This window comes from Ceratotherium simum, chromosome 3, assembly GCF_057802395.1.
Source record: "Ceratotherium simum simum isolate JZ-2026a chromosome 3, ASM5780239v1, whole genome shotgun sequence".
In the NCBI taxonomy this organism is placed as follows: domain Eukaryota; kingdom Metazoa; phylum Chordata; class Mammalia; order Perissodactyla; family Rhinocerotidae; genus Ceratotherium; species Ceratotherium simum.
Window position 1 is genome coordinate 93960688 of NC_141902.1, and position 24933 is coordinate 93985620.

The 24933-nt window shown below is 38.9% G+C and overlaps 1 protein-coding gene across 1 annotated transcript in view; it reads right to left on the bottom strand.

The window, feature by feature from the left end:
* The window catches only part of IQGAP1 (IQ motif containing GTPase activating protein 1), a 91666-nt gene that overhangs the window by 66147 nt on the left and 586 nt on the right, over positions 1-24933 (bottom strand). Inside the window, exon 2 of the mRNA XM_087428985.1 lies at positions 23537-23636. Coding sequence (XP_087285111.1) covers positions 23537-23636 — 100 coding nt within the window. The remainder of the gene's footprint in view (positions 1-23536; positions 23637-24933) is intronic.

Sequence of the window (24933 nt, forward strand, 5' to 3'; positions counted from 1 at the left end):
GCAACCTACTGAATGGAACAAAATATTTGCAAATCATGTATCTGGATAAGGGGTTAATATCCAAAATATATAAAGAACTCATACAACTCAATAGCAAAAAAACAAACAATCCAATTAAAAAATGGGCAGAGAAACTGAACAGACATTTTTCCAAAGAAGACATACAAACGGCCCACAGGTACATGAAAAGGCTCAATATTACTAATCAGGGAAATACAAATCAAAACCACAATGAGATATCACCTCACACCTGTTAGAAAGGCTATTATCAAAGAGACAAGAGATAAGTGTGGGGGAGCATGTGGAGAAAGGGAACCCTTCTGTACTATGGATGGGAATGGAAATTGGTGCAGCCTCTATGGAGGCAATATGGAAGTTCCTCAAAAAATTAAAAATAGAACTGCCATATATGATCCAGCTATCCCACTTCTGAGTATTTAGCCAAAGGAAATGAAAACAGGATATCGAAGATACATCTTTACTTTCATGTTCACTGCAGCATTATTCACAAAAGCCAAGATATGGAAACAACCTAAGTGTCCATCACAGATGAATGGATAAAAAAGAGGTGGTATATCACTCAGCCAGGAGAAATAAGGAAATCCTGCCATTTGTGACAACATGGATGGACATTATGCTAAGTGAAGGAAGTCAGACAGAGAAAGACAAATACTGCATGGTATCACTTATATATGGAATCAAAAAAAAAAAGTCAAAAACTCACAAAAACAGAGTAGAAAGTGGTTGCCAGGGGGTAAGGGGTAGGGGAAATAAGGAGAGTTTGGTAAAAGGGTACAAACTTTCAGCTATAAGATGAATAAGGTCTGAGAATCTAACGTAAAACATGGTGACTATAGTTGATAATACTGTATTGTATAATTGAAATTTGCTAAAAGAGTAGAACTTAGGGCCGGCCCCGTGGCTTAGTGGTTAAGTGCACGTGCTCCGCTGCTGGCGGCCCGGGGTTCGCCGGTTCGGATCCCGGGCGCGCAATGACGCACCGCTTGTTGAGCCATGCTGTGGCGGTGTCCCATATAAAGTAGAGGAAGATGGGCATGGATGTTAGCCCAGGGCCAGTCTTCCTCAGCAAAAAGAGGAGGATTGGCAGATGTTAGCTCAGGGCCTATCTTCCTCACACACACACAGAAAAATATATATAATGTGACCAGCATTGGCCAGAGACTCTAAAAGATCTAGATTTATATCCTGTCTCTGTCATTTATCAAGACAGCCAGTCACGTAACCAGTTTCTTCATTTGTTAAATAGGAATAACAATACTTTCCAAATATGTCTGTTGTTGAGGATTAAGTAAGACTGCAGGTGAAGTGCAGAGCTAGCACAGTGCTTGGCTGGGTATTAAAAAATATTTGTGCTTCTCCTCCTCTCCCCTCATATGATGAGTCACATGCTGACATCTCTATGAGCAAAATGACTCTAGTTCCTTCAAGTATTCTTCATAAAAAGAGAATAATAATAGCACCTACCTCATAGGATGGTTGTGAGGATTAAGAGATAACACACATAAAGTGTTAAGAACAGTGCCTGGAATAGAGTAAGTGCTCAAAATGTTAGCTGGCATTACCAGTAGCATTAGAGTTAACTCCCTGGCCCCTCACATCTTTCTCACTCATCACTGAACATTCTCCAACTGAACACTATGTTCCAGGTATGGCCTGACTGAAATGGAATAGCACGGTCACCTTCTTTATTCTGAATACTCCATAACCACAAAGCCTCAGATTAAATTATCCTATTATGCTTTTCCAATCAACAGAAACTCTTAGTATTTTTTTTCCCAAATATGCGGCTGCTAAAGCCTATATCTACAATTCCATGTTAGAACCATTACTTGCACTCATCTCTATTTATATTTCTTCACGTTCGATTCAGCTCATTGTCCTTAATGTCAGCATCTTTGGGGATCCTAATTCTGTTACCCAAAACATTAACTTCTCTTTCAGCTTCACATCATCCACAAATATTAATGAGTTTTAAAGAATGAGGAGGAGTTTACCAAACAGCCAAGGCAGAGAAGGCCTCCAAGCAGAAGAAATACCATGTACAAAGGCAGGGAGGCATGAGAAAACAAGGTGGGTTACAAAATAGCTCAGCACTGCCATTGCTGGAAGGTAGAGTGCGAAGGGGAACAGCGGAAGGTGAGGATGAAAAATGAGCAGGCTGGATCATGCAAGCTTGTCTGTCACGCTAAGAAACCTGTCCTTCATCCTAGTCGTGAGGCGGACTGAAGGATTTTAAGAGGGGATGCCCTTCGTTTCAGAAAATCACTTCAACAACAATGTGGGGTTTTTAAGTCTCTTTTCATTAGCAAACAAGTACAAATGTTTTAACAAATAAGTCACTTTAAAAAAAAAAGTTCTGAGACTATCATACCAAGTGGTGACATCAGCACACTCTACCTGTGATCAGGACTCTCAGCCACGGCCACAAATAAAACTCAGCGACAAAACTCATATTTCTCACAAGAGTTGAAGACAGTGGAGAGTAGAGTTCTTAGTCTTTCCCCTCACAACAAGGGACATAAACTTTCAACATTTTCTCCTCCTCAACTTTAACCCCAGAACTGCTTTAGCAAGTCTAACTGGAATGAAAATTATTTAAAAAAAACAAAAAAAGTGACATCAGATCTGAAACACAACTACTAAACAGGAAAACAGTAACATTTGAATGGTTCATTTTCAATATAAATAACACTAAATAAATAATCTCTTAACACCATATGGCAGATATTAAGCTAAAAACTTTGCCTGTATTATCTCACTTGATCCTTGCAAAAACCCCATGAGGTAAGTAGTACTGTTCTTACCTCACAGATAAGGACACCATGAGCTTTAAAAGTAAAAGAAACCTGTTCAAGATTACCCAGCTAGTAAGTGGCTAACCTCACACGTGAACCCAAGTCGCTATGACTCTAAAACCCATACTCCACTGCTACAATATTTTGCCTCCTTCAAAAATAATAACAACTACCACCTACTGATCACTCACTAACAAAAGCTCAAGTTCCTGAAGCATCCCACACCACAGTAATGATCTCATTAACAGCACTTCCTCTATCAAGCGCCGAGAAGGGACTATTAAGTATTAAACATTGGTGAAGTTGACACAATTAGTGTAAAAAATTAGTGCTTATATAAATGTCTTTAATATAGTACATAATAATTCTTATAAGTGATTCTTTTATATTTTTCATATTCAGCCTATTTTTATAAAGCTTTGTTTTATATATATTTTAAATCAATTTTCCAAAAAAATTATCTACTCTGACAGCCACATATCCATTCAGGAAACATTCCTAATGGACCAGTCTGTGCAATCTTCTCAGTGGCATAAAATGTGCTGAATACCAGTTCCCACCTTCAAGATCACCCTTTGGGAACAGAGATGCTTAAACAACAAGCTATAATAGGAGATGATATTTGAAGTAGGCTTTTGTAAGATAAATCATGTTTAGAGAGGTGAAAAATGGAAAAAGAAGACATTTAAGATAAACGAAACAGGCATAAAAAAAGGGCAAAAGTCATGAAAGCAAATGGGATACTTAGGGAATGACAAACCACTGTGGTAGAGGAGATGGAGATGCATCTAGAACATCAGTATTTTAAAGATTTTATTTATTCAGTTTTTTTCCCCCCAAAGCCCCAGCAGACAGTTGTATGTCACAGGTTCACATCCTTCTAGTTGCTGTACGTGGGACTCGGCCTCACGTTGGACGGAGAAGTGGTGCCTCGGGGCGCTCCCGGGATCCGAACCCAGGCCGCCAGCATCAGAGCGCGCGCACCCAACCGCCAAGCCACGGAGCCGGCCCTAGAACATCAGTATTTTAATCTGCAGGCAATGGGAACCACGAAAGTTTTCGAGTAGAAGAGTGGCTTGGTCAGATCTGAGACTTAGAATGGTAACTAGGGCAATAGCATGGAAGACAGACTCAAGGGAGAAATATCAGAAACTATTTCCGAAATCCAGGTGAAGAGATAATAAGATCTTTAACTAGGGCGATGGCAGAAACAGAAAGAACAATGGTGAGTAATTACAAAGGAAGAACTGATCCCATTTGACAATCTGTTAGATGGGTTGGAGGGGGGTTAGAAGGGCACTGGGGAAGATGAGGGCTTTACAGACAACTAAAAAGAAAAAAAACAGCAAAGTTAACTCCTGACCTTACATTTTGCTACTGACAAACACCAAATGAATTAGAGATTTTAAAAAATAAAAAAAGAAAAGAAAAAATATAAATGAAGGGCTGTATAATCTTGAAATGGTAAAGGCCTTTCCAAACAAGATTCTAGAAGCAGAAATCAGAAAGGAAAAGATAAATTGGCTACATAAAAAGCATTTAGGGGCCGGCCCAGTGGCATAGTGGTTAAGTTCGCATGTTCCGCTTCGGCAGCCCAGGGTTTGCCGGTTCAGATCCTGGGCCCGGACCTACTCACTGCTCATCAAGCCAGGCTGAGGCGGTGTCCCACATAGAAGAATTAGAAGGATCTACAACTAGGATATACAACTATGTACCTGGGCTTTGGGGAGAAAAAAGAAAAAAAAAGAGAAGGATTGGCAAGATGTTAGCTCAGGGCCAATCTTTCCTCAAAAAAAAAAAAAAAAGTACTTAAACCTCTATAAAGCAATTTAAAAAAAATAAAAATTGAAAAGGAGAGAAACTGGAGGGAAAATTTGCAACACATAACAAGGAGCTAATAATCTTCTATAATCTTTATATACACGTACATTTTTAGACACTTGAATTAAACAACTATTTCCTTAGAAAAATGGGCTAGAAACACAAATAGGCAATTCACAAAACAATACAAATTGCAAGTAATTATATTAAAAAATTTTAATCTCACTACTAATCAAAGAAATGCAAATTAAAGTAACAATACCACCATTTCAGCTATCAGACTGGCAAAGATTAAAAAAAAAAAAGATAGTAACATTACTGTCCAGTATGTGGGGAAATTCCACATTCTTACAATGTTCCAGAAGAAAATGTGGCAAGACATACCATCTATAGTAAACTTGCAGAAACTTTTATAAAAGGAAAACGGTTTGTTTTATTTTTAAAAGATGATCTGGTGACTTGTGACATGGATGACTAAATACAAGAGGATGCCATTAAACAAGACTGGGGACACCAGGAGAAGCAGGCCAGAATGGTAAATTCATGCCTGAAACATGTTCAGCTTGAAATGTCAATGGGACATCCAGGTAGTGACATCACGCAGACAGTTGGAAAGACAAGTCTGAAAAACTCAGGGGAGAGACCAGGTTGGACACCCAGATTTGACGAGTGGCACCCACAGGACTGGATGAGCTCACCAGAGACACAGCTCATAGAGAAAAATAAAAAAGGACAAGGAGTGTGCCTCAGAGAACACCAACATTTAAGAGGCAAATATTACAAAGAAAGAATAGTCACTATGGTAAATGAGAACCATGAGAGAATCACATGATGGCAATCAAGGAAGAAAAATTTTCAGGAAGCTGAGAGAGGTCACCAACTTCAAATGCTGCAGAGATGGGAGGCAAAGAGAAAAGGATATGGCAAATAAGGAAGAAGGTCATCTGTGACCCCATTTAGGGGGATCTCAGTGGAGTGGTGAGGCAGGAAGAGTCAGATCACTATAACTAGAAAAGTAACTAGAAGTGGGGAACGAGAACAGCAAATGTAGACTTCTTTTTTAAGAAGTTTACGAAGGGAAGAAGAGAAATTGGGGGAATGGAGAAAGGGTGAGTCTGAGGTGGTGGCATGCCCAGGGAAGGCATCTCTCTTTTTTTTTTTTTTTTTTTGATTGAAGAAGAGGCACTTACTTGGGGCTGCAAAAGAACAAGTGAAGGAGGGACTAAAGATACAAGAAATAAAGAACAAAAAAAACCAAGGCTCTCAAGGACACAGGGGGCAGCTAGCTATGGAAAGGAACATACCCACTTCTTACTTGAGAAAAGAGGGAAAGAAATAAGAATGAGCAAGAATGACCATGTTATCTAACTAACCTCTCTGAGCTTCAGTTTCCTGTCTGTAAAACAGGATTAGGAACAGTACCTATTCTCATACAACTGTTGTGAAGATTAACGGAGATAATGTATACACACACTAGCAGGCCCTAAATAATGGTAGCAATGTATCTGTGTATGTATGTATAAGGATGTGTGTGAGATGGCTAGATCCCAGAAATAAATCTACTTCTAGAGTCTGACACTCAGTAACTCGTGTAATACCTGTCCACCTTGTCCTACTGATATCTGTCAAAAGGAGTATGTACTTGGCCCTACCCATTCTTCCACTCAGCAAGACAAAGAAACGACTATTCAGAGAACTCTACTGTGGTAAGCCTTAAAACAAGCCCAGACCAACAGCATATGGAGAAAAGACTCAAGGTGAGAATCTGAATTAGGGGTCTGTGAAGAGGAAACCAGTTGAACAAGTTCTGCAGAGCACATGACTTCAGCGGTTTCCCGGCTCTGTGCAATACAGAAGGGGAACATACCAATGCCGGAACTGACCACTCCAAACCATTGAGATTCAGTTCCCCCAGGAGCAGCTCCGCTGGTACCACACCCAGCTTGCAGAGCAAAGGCCCCCAAATGCCAGGGTTGCTCACTGCTAAAAACCTCCCAAGCTGGGCCGTCTTTCCTCCTAATTAGGATTCTACTAAGCCACTAACACATCTGAGCACCGTCTAAGCCCTGGAAACAACCTAGTAATTTCAATATAGTGTGGTAAGAACAAGCCTTGAGAGAAAGGAATGTAGAGTATTCAATAAAGCATTCCTCATCACGTGAAGAGGAGGGGAATTAGGGCTAGTTTCTCAGAGAAAATGGCATTTAGGTCTTGAAGGACTGTGTGCATGTGTGTGCATGTGCATGCATGCGTGTGTGTGTGTGTGTGTGTTGATAAAGGAGAATATGTCAGGCCAAGGGAAGAGAATGTGCAGACCCTTTGAAGGATTTGAAACAGGAATGAAATGATCAGATCTGATCTAAAAGATCACTCTAAACAATATGGATTAGGAGGAGGGACCAGTAAAGGGTGAGGAACTACTAAAGAAAGTACTGCAGTAATCTAGACAAGAAATGATAAAAGCTCGTTTCCCAAGCCATGCAAACAAAATGAGAAATCCTGACAGTCTGTTTTAAAAGAAACTTCTGAGTATAAATTAAACCAATCTGACCAGCTATATGAATAAGCAAGAAATGAAAGGGAAACTTTTTCCTTTTTCTTAAGTAACTTATTTAACCTCTGTGTTTCTTGATACCTAATACGAACCCATCCCTGAGCAAATCATTTCACTCTTTGCTGAACTGGATAAGGTATGTCAAATCTACTTGCCAAAATTAAATGTCTAACTGTCATCACATTTCAAAGAGTCCCTAGTCTTACTGGGGTGATGGAAACTAGACTATGGTGACAGTTGTATCATTTGGTAAATTTACTAAAAATCATTAAGTTGTACATTAAAAACAGGAGAATTTTATAGCATGTAAATTATACTTCAATAAAGTTAAAAAAAAAAAAAAGTCCCTGGGCTAATAGGATTAACTACGTACTCCCAGACCAAGTCTTCAGATGCAGAGCCTAGTGAAACATTACCATGTCTGAATCTATCAATCTATCCATCTCCACTTAACCATGTGTCATGAAGCATGAAAGACCTTTTAACCTTAAATGAAAAAAATCTTCAGACTGAGTTAAACCTAGACGATAGCTAAGTCTCAGCAGCTACAGCCTAGTCATTGCTGGTTGTGAGCAGCTCTTGAGAAAAGAAACACGTGCAAGTCCTCTACAAGGTGAAAAACAGGTACATATTTCTTTGCGAAAACAATTCTCTGAGTCACTGCCTATTGCAGCAGCTGCTAGAGCCCTGGGGGGGAACAAGGAGAGCCTGTAGAGCAAGTATATGTCAAAAATTTAATTTTCAGATCTATCACTTAGCGAGAATATATCAGGAGGAGAGGTTAACTATTACTCATTATCCTTGCCCTCTAAGGCTCACAATATATTAAGGAAGAGAAAACTATAAGGCACTTATATTGTGAAAAGCCATAATAAAGATACATGGCGGAGGTAGGGGGCGGTGCTATAGAAACACAAGAGAGGAGCGTCTAACTCAGACCTGGAGTAAAGGTGGGTATCCAGATAAGCTTCCTAGAGGAGGTGCTACCTGAATTTATTTTCTTAGACAGGCAATATATTTACACAGGTCAAAATTCAAAAAGTATAAAAATCTACCCAGTTAAAAAAGGAAGAAAATTTCATGAAGTAAACAGACAAGAGTGTCATATGCTGCAGAGATTAAGAACAATAAATATTGAAAATCTTCCTGTGGACACAGCAATTAGGTCATCAGTGATCTGAGCAACAGAAATTTCAGTGGGGGAAAGGAGCGTGCATGAATCACACCCACAAGAGTTAAGATAAAGAACTGTGGATATAGGGAGTAAAGACAAGTTTTCCTTGAAGGAAAAAAGAAGGGACAATAATCGGAGTAGGGTCTAGTATTAAGGTAGTATATCTTGAACGAGTGACGATACTAATGTGCTAAGGAGAAAGAATCAGCAGAAACAAGTTCAAGTTACAGTTAAGAAAATAATACTGGAATAAGGACGCTAGAAGACAAGAAGGGATAGGATCAGACCACAGAGACACAAAGACACTTCTCCCATTGGTACAGGGAAGGAGGTCAAGATGCCATGTTAAATGAGATGGGATAACTTTGTTAGGGCTGGAACAATTGAGAGAGTTTGTAGAGAAAATAGAGGTCATCAAGCTGTAATATGGGAAGCTAGGGATGGAGATGCCTACTAAAAATAAAGATTTGGTAAAATTTTGATCAGCCTCACCCATCTCTGAAAATTCAAATGTTACTTTCAAAAGTCACCTCCTCCATGAACTCTTCCATGATCTACCACTGGAAATAATCTCTTCTTCCTCCAAACTTCCTCTAAACTTTCCTACGGCACTTTGTTATCTCTTTACCTCTTAATCCGGTTAAGTACACAACAGTGGACTCCTTTTGTGATGTATCTTTGAAGCACAGTGATCCATAAAAAATAGCTGAATGACACAAACTGTTCTTTCTCTCTTGCTCAAGGACCATAGTCCTGGTCTCAATTATAACCAAATAATAAAAGAAAAAGAAATTACCCTAAGCTCTCATCACCACAATACTCAAATTCTCTTAACCCTCAACCCCCACATTGCACACAACTTTGCATTGATTCAACTAAACAATATTCCTGAGCATCTGCTTTGTGGAAAAGCACTGTGGAAGGAGGTGCTGTTGGATACCAAGAAGTGGAAAAAGACAGTCTGAACTCTAAAGGAACACAAAGAATAAGATAAATCTTCATATAGTAATGCTTTCCCTTTTCTCCCATACAACTTCAGTTTATCTTGCAAAACTCAGCCATAAAATAATCTTTCATCTAAACTCTCACACATTACCTGCATCATTTCCTTGGCAATCATACATTGCCTTGTGACGTTAGTTAGAGCTTTCATCCTTGATGTTGAGTAACTTTTCAAATGGTTATGCCCTGTCTGTCCAATTAACCTGTAAGCCCCCTAAGGGCAGGACTGGGTTGTACTTCCACATTTTCTCCAGTTCTGCCAAAGGCTCCTGAACAATGGAGAAGCTAAAAAATGTTTCTTTACCTGTTTTATTTTACTGGAAGTATTTTTCCCAACTTTTTTAGCCATGTCAGAAAAAAATGAGCAACGGAATATCATCAACCCATTCAAAACAAAAATACTTTTTAATAACACAGGAAACAAAAAAAATTGTTTTAAGTAACTTGAGAAAGCACTTAGAACATAATCTTTCATTAACTGTTATACAGTCTACGCTTGAAAATCATCTGCAACGTGGGTTTTTCCAAAGCAGGTTTTTTGGGAATTTTTTTGGAAATTTTTTATTGTTATCAAGTTCTTCCTCATATTTTGCAGATTTCCATTGCCTGGTTCTGTTCCTCTGGTACCACACATGATAAACTGAACCTCTCTTCCATTTCTCAGGAATTTTTTAATAACGTAAGCTAAAATATTAACAGTTGAATGACTTCCTATACTGGATGACAGACTGAACTTCTGAGATTCTGTGTATCTATATTCCCTCTAAATCTTGTTTCCATACTAAATAATCTCAGTCCTTTCAATTATTTCTCAGATATCATAATTTATGGACCCTTTGTCATCGTAGTCATGCTCATCCCACATGCTCTAGTCCTGGGGCAATAACCAAGTCTCAACTAGTGGACCAACACCCACTGATTGGGACTGGTTCTTCAGGTTCTCTGTTGAAAAGGATTCTGATCTATCAGCAATGCTTGCTGTGGATGTGAAAGAATCCCACCACATATCTACCATCCCTGCTCTAGACTATCAAGGTCCCTCTTAAAGTATGGCCTTCAGAACGGAAGACCAACGTCAGGTAGCCTCTGATCAGTACACAGGACAACGGAACCATCTCTTCCTTTGCTGTACATACCATATTTCTATTAATGAGTTAATAAACATCTCAGGTTTGTTTTATTTTATTTTCTCACTAATGCTATTCCCACTAATGCTACTTCTCTCTCTATCCTCTACCTAGACACTCCATTTTTTGAACACCAATGTAGGACATCACATTTATCACTATTAAATCCCATCATTAAATTCAAGGTATTCTGAAAGCAGAACTTCTCATGTAGTATATTAACCATCCCCCCAGCAACAAGTCAAATTAACGTATTTGATTAATACATCGCTGATGCATTTATAAGTCCCAATAAAAAAGTTTTACATGTAACATACCCGAAAGAGCTCTCTTTGAACACCTAGCAGTTCTCTTTTTTATTGAGATAAATTCATATAACAAATTCACCATTTTTTAACCATTTTAAAAAATGCAATTTAGTGGTTTTTAGTATATTCACAATGTTGTGCAACCACCATGACTATCTAATTCCAGAAATTTTTCACCACCCAAAAAGAAACCCCACACCCATTAAGCAGTCATTCCCCCTCTAGCAGCTCTTTTTGAAAATGGTTTATTCAACTGGCTACAAACCTTAGTTACATTACAATCTAGTCCACATTTATCCAACTTGTCTGCAAAAGTATCACAAGACATACTTCCAAATGCCTTACTGAAATCTAGACATTACTGGGCTTCTCTGATTCACCAATCTGGTGACCCTGTCCAAAAGGAAATGATGTTAATGTGACAGGGCTTTTCTCAGGGAGTCCTGGCTGACTCCTAAACATCAGTTCTTGTCTTACTAAGTGCTCATAAGCCATCTATTTGACAACAAGCTAGGGAATTTTGCCAGAGACTAGTTCACTAGACTATAATTTGTGATACCTTCTTTTCCTTTTTAATAATTAGTACATTTGCACTCCCCTATTTGTAAAAACCACACTCCTGTTCTTCACAGTGCCTTAAGATCACTGACAACAATTAAACCTACCCATTAGTACAATCAATAATGGCTTTAATTTAAGCTCTATAAACCAATAACATGAGAACTCAAAGGAGAACGGAAAGAAACTGTAGATAAAACATAAAACAACTGAGAATTGACTATGAACATGTCCCAAATTCTTACTTGAAATAGTCCCTCAAATCCATTCTGATAGAGAATAGCGTTTCCCAAACCAGTATACCCTGGAACACTAGTTGTTCTAAGAAAGATGATCATCTATGAGAAGAGTCTGATAATAAACTAGGTTTGAGGAATATTGCTTGCACTATCCTCTCCCTGGGAAATTCAGAATTTACAGCCCGTGATGAAGAGTATAAGTAATCTACCAGTTAAATAACCTGTTTAACTTGGTTTAATCCAGTATTTCTGAAATTTATCTGACCACTAAACTCTTTCTTCCTTAATGTCACAGCACTCATTAATAGAATACACTTCAAAAAACACAGTGACGGGCCGGCCCCGTGGCTTAGCGGTTAAGTGCGTGCGCTCCGCTGCCGGCGGCCCGGGTTCGGATCCCGGGTGCGCACCGAGGCACCACTCCTCCAGCCATGCTGAGGCCGCGTCCCACATACAGCAACTAGAAGGATGTGCAGCTATGACAGACAACTATGTACTGGGGCTTTGGGGGAAAAATAAATAAATAAAATCTTTAAAAAAAAAAACAAAAAACAACACAGTGACATAGAAAGTTAGCCACACAGTTTTCAAATCCCAGACTGCATTCTCCTTTAACACAAAGAAGAAATTACGTTTGGCAAGTCTACTCATTTTTTCATAATATATATGTCAAAGCTGTTAATCCAAAACCTGTTTTCTCAATGCCAATTTCATTACACACTATCAATCTTTTTAACATCACAATACAACTTGCTAGAAAGCACTCTGGAAAATTCTAGCAAATTTCTCTAAAAGGATATTTAAGCCATATGTTTCCAAAATCTCAACAGTTGAAGCTGCTTTGTTCTGAAAAAAATTAAGATCTCAATTCACAGTATGGTAAACTCCAGAGCACATTTCATAAGAGAGCCATTGCTGATGCTCAATATTTAAGATATTATCCAGATACCATCTAGAGAAAACAATAAAGCAGGATCTCTACCTCATTCCTCACACCAAAATAAATTCCAAATGGATCAAAGGGTTAAATGCCAAAACTTTTTACATTCTAAAAATACTAGAAGAAACCATGGGGGAATGTTTTTGTATAATCTCATTATAGATAAGGACTCTTTAAAAATGACATAAAGCCCAAAAGCTAAAAATAAAAGATTAATAAAATCAAATAAGGTTTAAAATTCTAAATTATTTTAAACACCTTAAAGTCAAAAGTTAAAGGACAAACTGGAATATTTACTACACATATAGCATTCAAAGGGTCAATCTCTTCAATAAGTAAAGAGCTCTTACAAATCAATAAGACCAGTAACTCAATAGAAAAATGAGCAAAGGATTCTGCCAAAACAGCTGACAGAAAAGGAAATACAATGGCTTTTAAACATATGTAAAGCCGCTTAGCTTCATGCAGAATTAGATAATCTGAAAATGAAACTACAATGAAATACTGTTTTCACCTATAAAATTCACAAATATTAAAAAAAAATTATGATACTCCAGGTTGGTGAAATTATGGGGAAAGCAGCCCTCTCATATATTACTGATGGACATGTAAACTGGTACAACCTCCAGAGAACAAACTGATAATATTATCAACACTAAATGTACATATTCCTTTCTGGGAAATTCCACTTTTAGAAATTTAACCTGCAAGAATACTCACAAGTACAAGATGGCATACATACAAAGTTGCTAACTACAACACTATTTATAATAGCAAAAGCTGAGGGGAAAATATCCATTGATAGGTTAAATCCACACACTGAAAAACTATGCAAGTGTGAAGAAAAAAATGAGGCACTCGAATGTATTCATATGGAATGAGTTACAAGACACAAAGCAGAATGTATAGTGTGCTATCACTTCTAAACAAAGAAATAAGTTTTTAAAATTTCTTTACATGCATAGAACATCTCTGAAGGATACAAAGTCATAACAGTGGTTCCATCCGGGGAAAACTGGGGGCCTGGGAAACAGGACTAAGGAGACAGATTTTTTTTTTTTTTTTTTTTTGGTGAGGAAGATCAGCCCTGAGCTAACATCCATGCCAATTCTCCTCTTTTTGCTGAGGAAGACCAGCCCTATGCTAACATCTACTGCCAATCCTCCTTTTTTTCTCTTTTTCTCCCCAAAGCCCCAGTAGATAGTTGTATGTCATAGTTGCACAGCCTTCTAGCTGCTGTATGTGGGACGCCGCCTCAGCACGGCCGGACAAGCGGTGTGTGGGTGCGCACCCAGGATCCGAACCCGGGCCGCCAGTGGCGGAGTGCGCACACTTAACCGCTAAGCCACGGGGCCAGCCCGCCTCTGAATTAAATATCACGTCCATGTATTATCTATTTTCTAAAGATTTTAAAAAGTTTTAATTAAAAAAATTAAGACCAAACCTGCCTAAAAAATATTTTGTGGGAATTCTCAAGTTTTTAAAGGAAAACTCCCAAAGTCAAGTCATTGTCAAGCAATACTTTTTCAAACTATCAATGATTAAGAAGTATTGTCCAAACTAATGACATAGCAATATGTCTCCAGGGCAGAAAGGCATCTTGTTATAACAGTCATGTAAGTAGTAAGTAACTTTTGTTTCCTTTTGGCTGTTTTAAAGGTCATCTGGGATGTATATGTTATTTATAATAAAACGATCTGTTATGTTGTGAGACTTTATTTAAATTTTATTTTTATATCATTTTTCTAGCTTTAATGATCATAGGTTTTTTCTTTTTCTTTTCAATTTTTCCTTTTCTAATTTTGCCCCATTCCCTCTTTTTATATTGCAGTTCCTTCTGCTTCAGTTTTTACGAACACTAATTAACCCTATTCAAGAAAATACTTTTAGTTGTTTATGTTGCTGATTAATAATCCCTAGCAAAATACTTTCTGCCCTATGGATAAATATCTATCACAACAGTATTTCCTTCTTCTACAAAAGTCTCACAATTTTTCTTAAAGCCACCATTCTCTCAGTCCCCAAACATCTACCCCAACAGAAGCCAAGCCCTGGGCTGGCAGCTGCCTCTCCAAGCTCCTTCTGCTTTTCGTTATGTTTTCCAGTGAGTCAACAGGAAGGTATTCTGAGTAAAGAAGTGGAGGCCTGGAGACAGGCCTTTCCTCCACCCACAACACCAAAAAATACAGTTCTTGCCAAACGATCCAAGGCAATTTCCAATCCAATTCGCCACTCCTGTCTGCATGAGGTCACTGTTTAAAAAACAAGCAATTGGAAGAAGAAATGCCTTTCTAAACTGAATCAAAAGCAGATACCAGGTTAAGAAGAAGAAAACCAATCGGGAACTCTCTAGCCTCCCCAGTCACTGTATATAACTGTATAACCTCTACTGCATCCACTTCCACTTCAAGGGAAACCTTCTTGGAGCACAGGAGTTAGGTCAAAAAAGTTAAATATACACATTTATCACAGACCAGTTATCATGTTTCTAGACATCTAAAAAAATCACTTAACTTACATTTTATGTTTACTATATTTCTTGTAAGCATGTATGCACAAATCTTTCACCAATCAACAAACATTTAACAGCTACCTATGACTATCTATTACTATCTTTAGCTCTGCAGGGAATACAAGAGGTTTAAGACAGAGTCCAACAATCTACTTAGACACAAAAATACATGAGACAAATCAGAGAACTGCCCTCACACGGTGAGAGTGGCAAGGGAAAGAGACTCTGCAACAAGAGGCAGGAAACAGCTCACATTCCCTTGCCCAATTAATTACTTAATTAATGTCTCTGGGAACTAGCTGACTTAATGTTGGTCTTAAATGTTGCCCTTTCAGTGCCTGTCGAAGTGTCACAGAGACCTGGGCTTGAATTTGACAGATAGTTACGTGACCTTGAGACAAGTGATACTAACTCATTTTTTCCCTCTTTAAAAGAAAAATAATGCCTGTTATACTGTAATGTTGTAAGTACATCATCATTCTGCTTAATTCCTGGTAGTTATTGTTGCTGTCATTATTACTTTTAGAAGCAGAAGTAGTACTGACTGCAGTGGCAGACTGACCCTGTAGGTAAGAGCAAAGGCCTCAGAGTCCTCGCCAAACCTGAAATCTGGATCTACCACTGACTAGACTGGTGAGTCAACCTCTCTGAGCTTTGCTTTCTTTTCTGTTAAATGGAGATAAGAATAACACCTCCTGGGACTTCAAGAATAGCTAATTAAATAATGCATATAAAGTGCCTAGCACATAATAAGTGCTCAGTAAATGGTACTGAGGATGACAATGATGAAGAGGGGGAGAAGGAGCACACGGACCTTGGGGCAGATAGGAAATATTTTATATCATGATGTACCTGCAAACTGCAGGATTGGGTTTTTTGTTTTGGGTCGTTGTTTGTTTGTTTGTTTGTTGCTTCCTTTTAGCTGTAGAGGTATCTGAAGTAATGAAGTTTCTAGAACAAAATGCCTTATTGAAAAATAACAAATTCTTCCCAACATACAATTATAAGAAAAAATTTTTTTAAAAAACATCCAAACTTAAGCAAGTAAACTTTCTCTTCAAAATAAACCATTAACCAGATCTTTCATTTACATGTTTAAAATTTTTTGACTCACACACCTGTTAAAGCACAGGGATCAATCAGATTACCAGGAGCTCTGTCCCAAAAGACAAATCCGGCAGCAGAGTCCCACTTTGATCAGGTAGGCAACGGGACCTCTGCATTCAAGTGGCACTTCACTTAGCCTGCTCAAAGATATGGTCTCTAGGCAACCAAGTCCCAAATTAACAAACAGCCCCAGCCGTATGAATCACTTCCGGATGGTCTCACTTTGCTTACCAGCACTTTCTTACACGAATACTTCCTGTGAAGGAGTTTATTTAGCAACCCCAATTGGAAATAACCAAGAGTCCATCAAATACCACATGGCTTAAAAATGTTAAATACAGGTCTTGCTACCAACAGGTACCCACAAATTGCTAAACTGTGAAGCAGAAGGAATTACACAGTAATCAAACAGGTCACCGTGCAAAGCCAGAAAATTAAATTCCTAGAACATGCCAACTTAGGCCCTCAAATATATTTTTACTACTTTTTCATTGGGAACATTAAAAATATAAACACAACTGTTACTCTGATCTCTAAGACCAGAAGAAATATATGCCAAATTAGGCCAAACTAATGGTCCACTTAACCCAATCAGACTTTCCCAACCTTGACTGGTGGACAACCCAGCAGGCCGGTTAACACTGGTTTCCTGTGGTCACATCCACTCCAAGACTTACTAAAAATAAGAGGAATTGGTAAAGTATTTAACCCAGCTCTCTTGGCTACAAGTTCCTTTTTTCCACCTGAAAAGGATCCTATATGTGTCACACTATTCTTCATGACTAATCAGAGACCTTTAATCTACTAACAAGAGTAGAGAGGGAAAAGGAGTTAATAGACCAAAATGAAAGCTGCAATAGGACAAAGTAACTACCATTAACAGAACCTAGGAAAAAAATCAAGAAGGCAGAAAATGAAGTTAGTGAAACAGAAGATATATGAGACACATATCTAGAATGCTGACTTAATATTAACAAACAAAGTGAAAAAAAGCCATAAAACAGACTGTGCACATTTAACATTTAACCTACCAAGAGGCACCCCTAAGACAGAATTAATGAATCTGAACCAATTATTAAAGGTATAATAAGTTTCTAGAGCTAAAATAAACAAATGAAAAAGGTATTACAAATCAAGAAGAGTCTCCACATTATAGGCAAAATTACTAAGCCAATATCAACTTTAATACGTAACTTAGGGAAATTTTAAGAAACAACTTTTACAAGTTTCAAATCATGAAAAAGTGTAAAGAAAAAAGTTACTTGCCATGGAGCTAAAATCAAGCTAGCTTCAGATGTTCTCTCTCAATAATAAGTACAAGAAAATGAAGTCACACACATTTTCTCAAGAAAAATGAAATATAGTTTACCATAACAGAATAAAAAGTCTAGAAATAGAACTATATGTAATTTAATATTTGACAAAGTAGATATCAATTGCTAATAGGTAGTAAAAAGATTGTTTTTAAATGATATCAGAATAATTTAGAAACACCATGAGATTTAAAGACTTAGATTCTTAAAAACATTTAAATCACTAAATAATAGAAAAGCTAATAGAACATAAAACTTAAAATTGTAGCAAGGCTTTGAGAAATTAAGCTTATCTAGGCTTTGAATTGATAGAAGAAATTACGAAGAGAAAGATTAACACAAACTGAATAAAATTTTAAACTTCTGTACAGTGAAAAAACAAATGAAAGGAAAAATGTTTGTAGCAAACATGACCAAAAGTTGTCCATATTAAGAGAGCTTACAAAAGCTAATATCATGACCCTAGGAGATAGACAAACATAATCAACAATTTGCATAATTAAATAAAATTGGTAAACGAACACATGGGAAAACGTTTAGCCTTTTCAGCAATCAAAGCAATACAACTTTAAACTGGAATAAGTCTAAATAAATTATGAACACTATATAACCATTGAAAATAGTAATTAAGATGACAACACAGCAATTAAAAAATCTAAATTTGTTATTACAACTATCTAAAAATTATGTACTTAGTTCTTCCTTTTTCTTGATCCCTTTTTTCTTTATTATAAAATTCATGATCATTGTAAAAAGCATTTTAAATATACAGAAGGGCATTAAATAAAAAGGAAAAGTCTTCTCACATCCTCTACCTTCATTCTACTCCCTAGAGGTATCCTCTGTTCCTGGTGTTTCCTTGCAGACAAAAGCTGAAGTCTGAAGTGAAAAAGCTAAGGCTACCAACCTTTAGAACATTGAAAGTTCCCAGAAAAGTTAAACAGCTCATCATCTTCATATTAAATCTGCTTTTGCCCCAAGGACCAGGATAAAGAATACATTTATTGAGTGTCTACTGTATTTCAGACATTGCACCAGACACTTAAACCTCTCAGCAACTCCATAAGATGCAGAATATCTCCATTCTGTGAAGTACAAATTCAGGCTCACTCTCCGAGGTTAAGCAACTTGCAAACCAGAACCAGAACTCACACCTGCCAAAACTGAAAGTCCTCATTCTTTTCACTTCGCATATCTCAACAGTCAAGATTTTCAAAGATGTTTTATTCAGACTTTCCAAATTTGTTTTATTTAATTATAAGTATTATGAGATTATAGTCATATGACTTTTCTTAGTAATAACGATAGCTACTAGCTACTAACTAGTTGACTGCCTAATATATAGAAGATTATTCTCCACGTTTCTTAATTATAAATTTTGCTGTCTCTGCTACACAAAGGGTAAAAAGTAGGAAAAAGCTTTTTGTGGCCATACTAGGAACTAATCCTCCCATTTGTAACATTATAACTATGTGAAAAAGCACTCTTAGTTTGAAACATTTGAACAAATACGCTTTTAAATGCAACCCACTTCTCACCATGGAATCTGTCCAAGACAGCTGTATTAGAGTAAATTTCAGAAAAGAGAATAGTTGAGGTTTTCCTTTACCTTACCATTTTAAGAGTTAAGAATAAATCCCACCCCATACCTCCCCCCGATAATTATGAATACGTGAATGCATCCAACTTGTAGTTCCAACGTGCCATTCTATGTGGGACCTTAATCATACTGGGTCTCATCACAAATTAGTTTTCTCATCTGTAAAAGGAGAGCTTGGATCAACCTCCTAAAAATGATCACCCTCAATCCTTAAGTGGTATTCCTCCATTTGAGAATTCTAGAAGCTGGTGGGCAAGCTATTCTTCCTAGTCACCTCACCTATCCATTTTATTTTCTTGCCTCTTAAATATATGTCTTTAACGTCTGTTTTCATGATCACAGTGTGCCAGCCTGGATATAACCAGATGTTACTGGAATTCTTATTCCACTTAGAGGAGATCTGAAGGGCCCATCCTGGAAAATGTTTGATGCCAACAACAAAGACATATACACAAAAGAGAATTTGTTCTCAAGAACTGATATCTTTCCAAGATACTTTTCCAATTCCCCTAAATTACAAAAGGTAAAGTGCCTCCATTTAGTGCTAAGCTCTTGTTAACTCTGTGTAGTTTCTGACAGTCTCCAACCAGCCACAGCCCTTACCTTCCCTTCCATAAGGGAGGTGTGCCCTGCCCCCTGAGCTGGCGTATGGACACTAACAGGAGGAAGGTGGCCTATGATAGGCTCAAAAGGGCATACCAGCAAACCTCTGAAAGAAGGAATCCTAAATTGCCAGACTCAGAGAGTGCTGGAATTAATCTTCTTCCTGTGACCTTTAACCTAACAGAAGTTTTAACCTAACAATTTTCTCCAGTTTCCAAATACTACTCCTACATTCTCCTCACCTGCAGCCTACCCTGTTCTGCCCTGCCTGATACGTGATCTTCTTGCTTCTTTTCACCTGAACTTTCTGATCTTTCTCTTTGTTACTTCCTCCTGTCCAAGACCTGAGCACCTCACATATTTAAATCTCACCTCCTTCAACTGAGCGAAAATGCTGTTCTACTATATGGCTGCTCTTTAGCCAAAACAAATGTAAAGCCCAATCAGAACAGGCAAAAGGATAAAAATAATCCCACATTTAAGCATAAATATGTAATTTAAGATGTCTCCCTCTATAAATCCTTGGTCTGCTCTGCAGCCCTAACAAAAAGTCCTGAATCCTTAGATGATATTTCATTAGAACAATAACTTAATTCCCATATTGAAGCTACTCTCTAAACAATAGAGAAAAGCAGAATCTCTGTATTTTCTATTTCCCAACCACTCCCTGCACACTTTATGGAATCACTCCTAAATTTTCCCTCTTAACCTTTTGGGGAAACACAAACCCGTAACTACAACACACTCTCATGAATCTACACACACTCTTACTTACACTCACTGTCTCCACACATTCATATTCACTCTCTACACATTCTCCTCTTCCCATGGAAGAGCTGTAACAGGTACAGGAGAAAATGGAGTGCCCTAGGATACACAATGGGGCCACTGTACTATAAGGTGGAGCTTCCAGTGGGATGAGTGGCAGTAGTATAAATAGAACTAAAGAGGGGAAACTTTTCTCCCTTGGATCTCTCTGATCTTTCTTCCTGGCCTTGGAATGGGTGTAAATTCCAGACCTTGGGGCTCCTCCAACTTGGGAGGGGTGGAGATTATAAAGGAAACAGGATGGGACCAATCCAAAGAGGCAAATTGGGCTTGTGCTAGAGGGGAAAGAGGGGCCCCAGCAGCATACAAAGTACAGTCCAGCTCACCAGAGTAGGAGACACAACTGGGAGCTGAAGCCCCAGCGAACATGGCAGAGCATGGGATTTGTCTGTGGTGCACCTCAAACACTTTTTAGGGGTGGCAGCAGCCACATTAGGTGACCCGTAGGAATCCCAGTCTTCTTTTCTCAGCATCACATTCCTAGGCTTCTTTTCCTAGCTCTCTCTAGCTGTAAAACTTAAATAGGTGCTTCCAAAGTTGATATTCTAATCAAAGCTTTAAATAAAAAAATCACCACATTCAGTTTACATGATTGCCTCCATGAAGTAAACAGGGCACATTTCCACAATGCAGGCCAATGGGCAGAGTGTACCAGGGCAATATGCCACTATTATGCCCTCTCTTATAACCCAAAGCATAAAAAATAAAGATGATCACAACTGTCTTGCTGCCTTAGTCGCTTCCCTAAGTATGTAAAAGCACCCAACAAAAACACCCCAGGGGATCATGGCCCCCTGGATGGGTTCTAAAGAAAATGGGCTACTTTTCTATTCTGGAAAAAAACACCTGACAGGGCCGGCCCCGTGACTTAGCGGTTAAGTGCATGCTACTGGCGGCCCGGGTTCGGAGCCTGGGCGCGCACCGACACACCGCTTCTCCGGCCATGCTGAGGCCACGTCCCACATACAGCAACTAGAAGGATGTGCAACTATGACATGCAACTATCTACTGGGGCTTTGGGGAGGAAAAGGAGGAGGATTGGCAATAGATGTTAGCTCAGGGCCGGTCTTCCTCAGCAAAAAGAGGAGGATTAGAATGGATGATCGCTCAGGGCTGATCTTCCTCACAAAGAAAAAGAAAAAGAAAAAAGAAAAAAAAAAAAAACATCTGACAGAAAAGAATATGCTCTGGAGCAGACGGAAATGAAGAGCCTTGCTAGTGCAGCACTGGAAGAAGGGAATGTGATGAAGAGCACCACTCTGTTCAGGCTCGAATAACTCAGCATAAGGCAGGGTTCTAAAAATGCTTTAAATCTTGTTTCTCACCTTGGGCGGGGGGGCCGGTGGGGGGGTGGCTGTGTGTGTGTGTGGCATCAGAACCACTGGAAGCATTTAAAATATACAGGTATCTGGACCTTCCAGCCCTGATCTACTGAACCAGAATCTCGGTGGTAAGGCCCAGATATCGGTATTTTTCTTAAAGTTCCCCCAGGTGATTCTAATGCACACATCTGGTTAAGAACTGCTGAATAAAATGATGAAAATATTCTTCAATTAAAAAAACTACAAGTAAACCATGAGAACTCAGGCCTCAGTTTCCTCACTGAAATGAGACGATTGAATCAGATCAGTGGCAGCAAGGGGGTGTTAGCCAAGACATCCTCTGCAAAAAGAGAATTTTACTATGGAAACCCAATATTAAAACAAAAGCAGAACTGCATTAGATGGGGGAAGGAAGGCGAGTTGGGCCTCTTCCCTCTCATCCCTAGGTCACCTCAACAGAGACACCAAGGCTTCACAGAGCACAGGACAGTCTCTCATACTAGCTGCAGCTTTCAAATTCTATGACCTTCCAAAACTAGATCTAATCCACAATGCAAGTAGCAGAGGACTTAGTATTTTTATACACGGGAGCCTTATAAACTTTGTATGAGAAACATCCCCTTTTCTAATAACATATTCACCTCCTGCTGTCTAACCTTCCATTTACAAAAACAAGTGTTATTATCATTCTCCCCACCTAAATCATCACTAATCCCAGTCCCCCTTCCCCAGTCTAATGGAAGGGCTTTAAGCTCAGAAAAGAAGCCTGGAATCAAGAAGACACACCAAACGCATGTTAGTGGTAGCCCCAAGGATGGGAAGGAGGAGACTGGGACCAGAGAGAGGCACAAAAAGGACTCCATGTCTTTTGAGAGGAAGGGGAAAGATCTGAAGAGCTAACAGTTGTTAGTTCTGGAATACATGGATGTTTGTTGTTTTGTTCTCTGGACTTTCCCGTAGCGTTTTAAGATCTTCAGAATTACAAAAACACTCTTGTTTATTAGCACCATTTGAAACATCCTTGATTTTCAGTAGACTTTGATCACCAATACCCTTGATTAGCCCTTGCTGGCCTTTTCCACCAAAGCTCACTTATAGGATAAATGATCCGTAATTACATCTATCTACCCTGGGACCTTGCAAAGGAACACAAGCACCAGAACAAAAGAAATGAACCACTGATAGCAAATTGACACTCTAATAAGACCACAAGGTCTGGGAGCATCGGGAAACAGCAGCTGTACATTCACTTCACAAAGAATGCAGAGGATGCTGCCTTTGGTAAACCGTCTTTTAACATTGCCAAATAGAGGACCTATACTCAGAGCATTACCCAGGGGAGAATGGACCCAATTCATATATAAATCAAAACCAGTGAGAAACCAGTGAAACATAAAGGCCAAGAATTTCAAACACTAAAAACGCTATTTCTTCCCTACAACTGGCAGTGCCCAAAACACGCATCATAAGCATGAAACTGAACAACACAAATCTGGAAATTTTTCAGTATATGTAAGTGCCCATCAATGTTTCATGATAAACTGCTATCAAGGCTACTTGCTCCCATGAATAAATACCCTAACTATACTTATTCCTTCAAACTACCAGCCTCCCACAGTCACACCTACAACATATTCAAAGAGATCTTTATCTGTGTTCACACCATATCAGCTCCCTTCTCCCAGTCTTCTCTCCAGCCAGCCAATCTTTACCTCTTTGCTTCTTCCAAATGACAAAGGTACTCATAAGCCACATTCTGACGTCTCCTTTCATCCATCTCCTCTGCCGTGAGTCTCTCATTATCCAGGACAGCTAAAACATGAAAGAAAGAATGTAAACATAAGAATCTGTAACCTTCCCAAGCGATAAAAGAATGCCACAGCATCAAATTCCTGCTAGTCACCTAGAGAGTCAGGGTAACCTGTGGATGTGTGGGTAGCCAGGTGTACAACAATGACTGTCCTAAAACAGGAATTACGGGGTTTCAACTATACTCATCTTACCCTTTTTTAAAAAGTATGGTAATATGAACATGTACCAAAATTCAGTGTAACTTGAAAAATACTGACTTGAGATTTTGGCCCAAATTTGTCCTCATCTATCTGCCAGACTAGCTCTAAGTACAGAGCTGATCATGGTATCTCCCTCTTTTATTAACAACCAAAGCCAGCAGTCATTAAGAACTAAGTGGCAGTAATTAGGCTAAGCAGTTTACATGCATTCTCTCATTGAAGCCTCACTAGCCTGTGACTGTCACTCTCATTTTATAGATGAGAAAACTGAGGCTGGGTGATCTTAGCCCCACAGCTAATAAATGATGGGGCCTGGATCCAAACCCAGGCAGTGTCTCAAAAGCCTGTGAGCTTAACCTCTGCAATCTGCCTCCTTCATGAGCACCAACGTATGGAATAAATTCCTAACTCCTTGGGATGGCATTCAAGGCCTTTCCCAATTTAGCGCCAACTATTTTTGGAAACTCTCCTCCCTCTCCCTGTTCTTCCTCCCACCACTGTGCACTCCACACCACTCAGTTCCTGTCACACACAGCACCATTCCACTCTTCAATGCCTTAGAAGAGTTTATGCTCTTCTCTCTTCGTCATGTCTCTTGGCCCACCCTGCCCTGTCAAACTTTACACAGCATCCTTGAAGACAGGCTCCGTCAGAACGTCACTCCCTGTGTTCCTCCTGCCTTCCCCACGCTCCTCCCCCCCACTCAGGGTACTGTTTATGCCTAGTTAGTTCACTGCATCTTTTATCTTCACTACACCTTATTAGCAATAGGTTGTACGCCTGTTTGTCTCTCTAATGAAAACGTTCTTTGAAGGCAGGGCCTAGTCTTACTCATGTTTAATTTCACAAACGTGACACAAGACCTCACAGATAACTGTTGAGTGAAATTATCCTAAAAACAGAACATTAGTCCCAGAACATAAAACCGAAAACCTCAAGACTCCAAAGGACTCGCCTTTGGTAACTATGCCGCCTGGTCCAATGATGTCCTAGGGACAGCAACAGAAAATGAGGAAGTCAGAGGTGGGTTTTTTTTTTTTTTTTTTGAAATCCTGACGAGGGAACTAAGCCCACGAAAGCTGAAGTGACTTGACCAG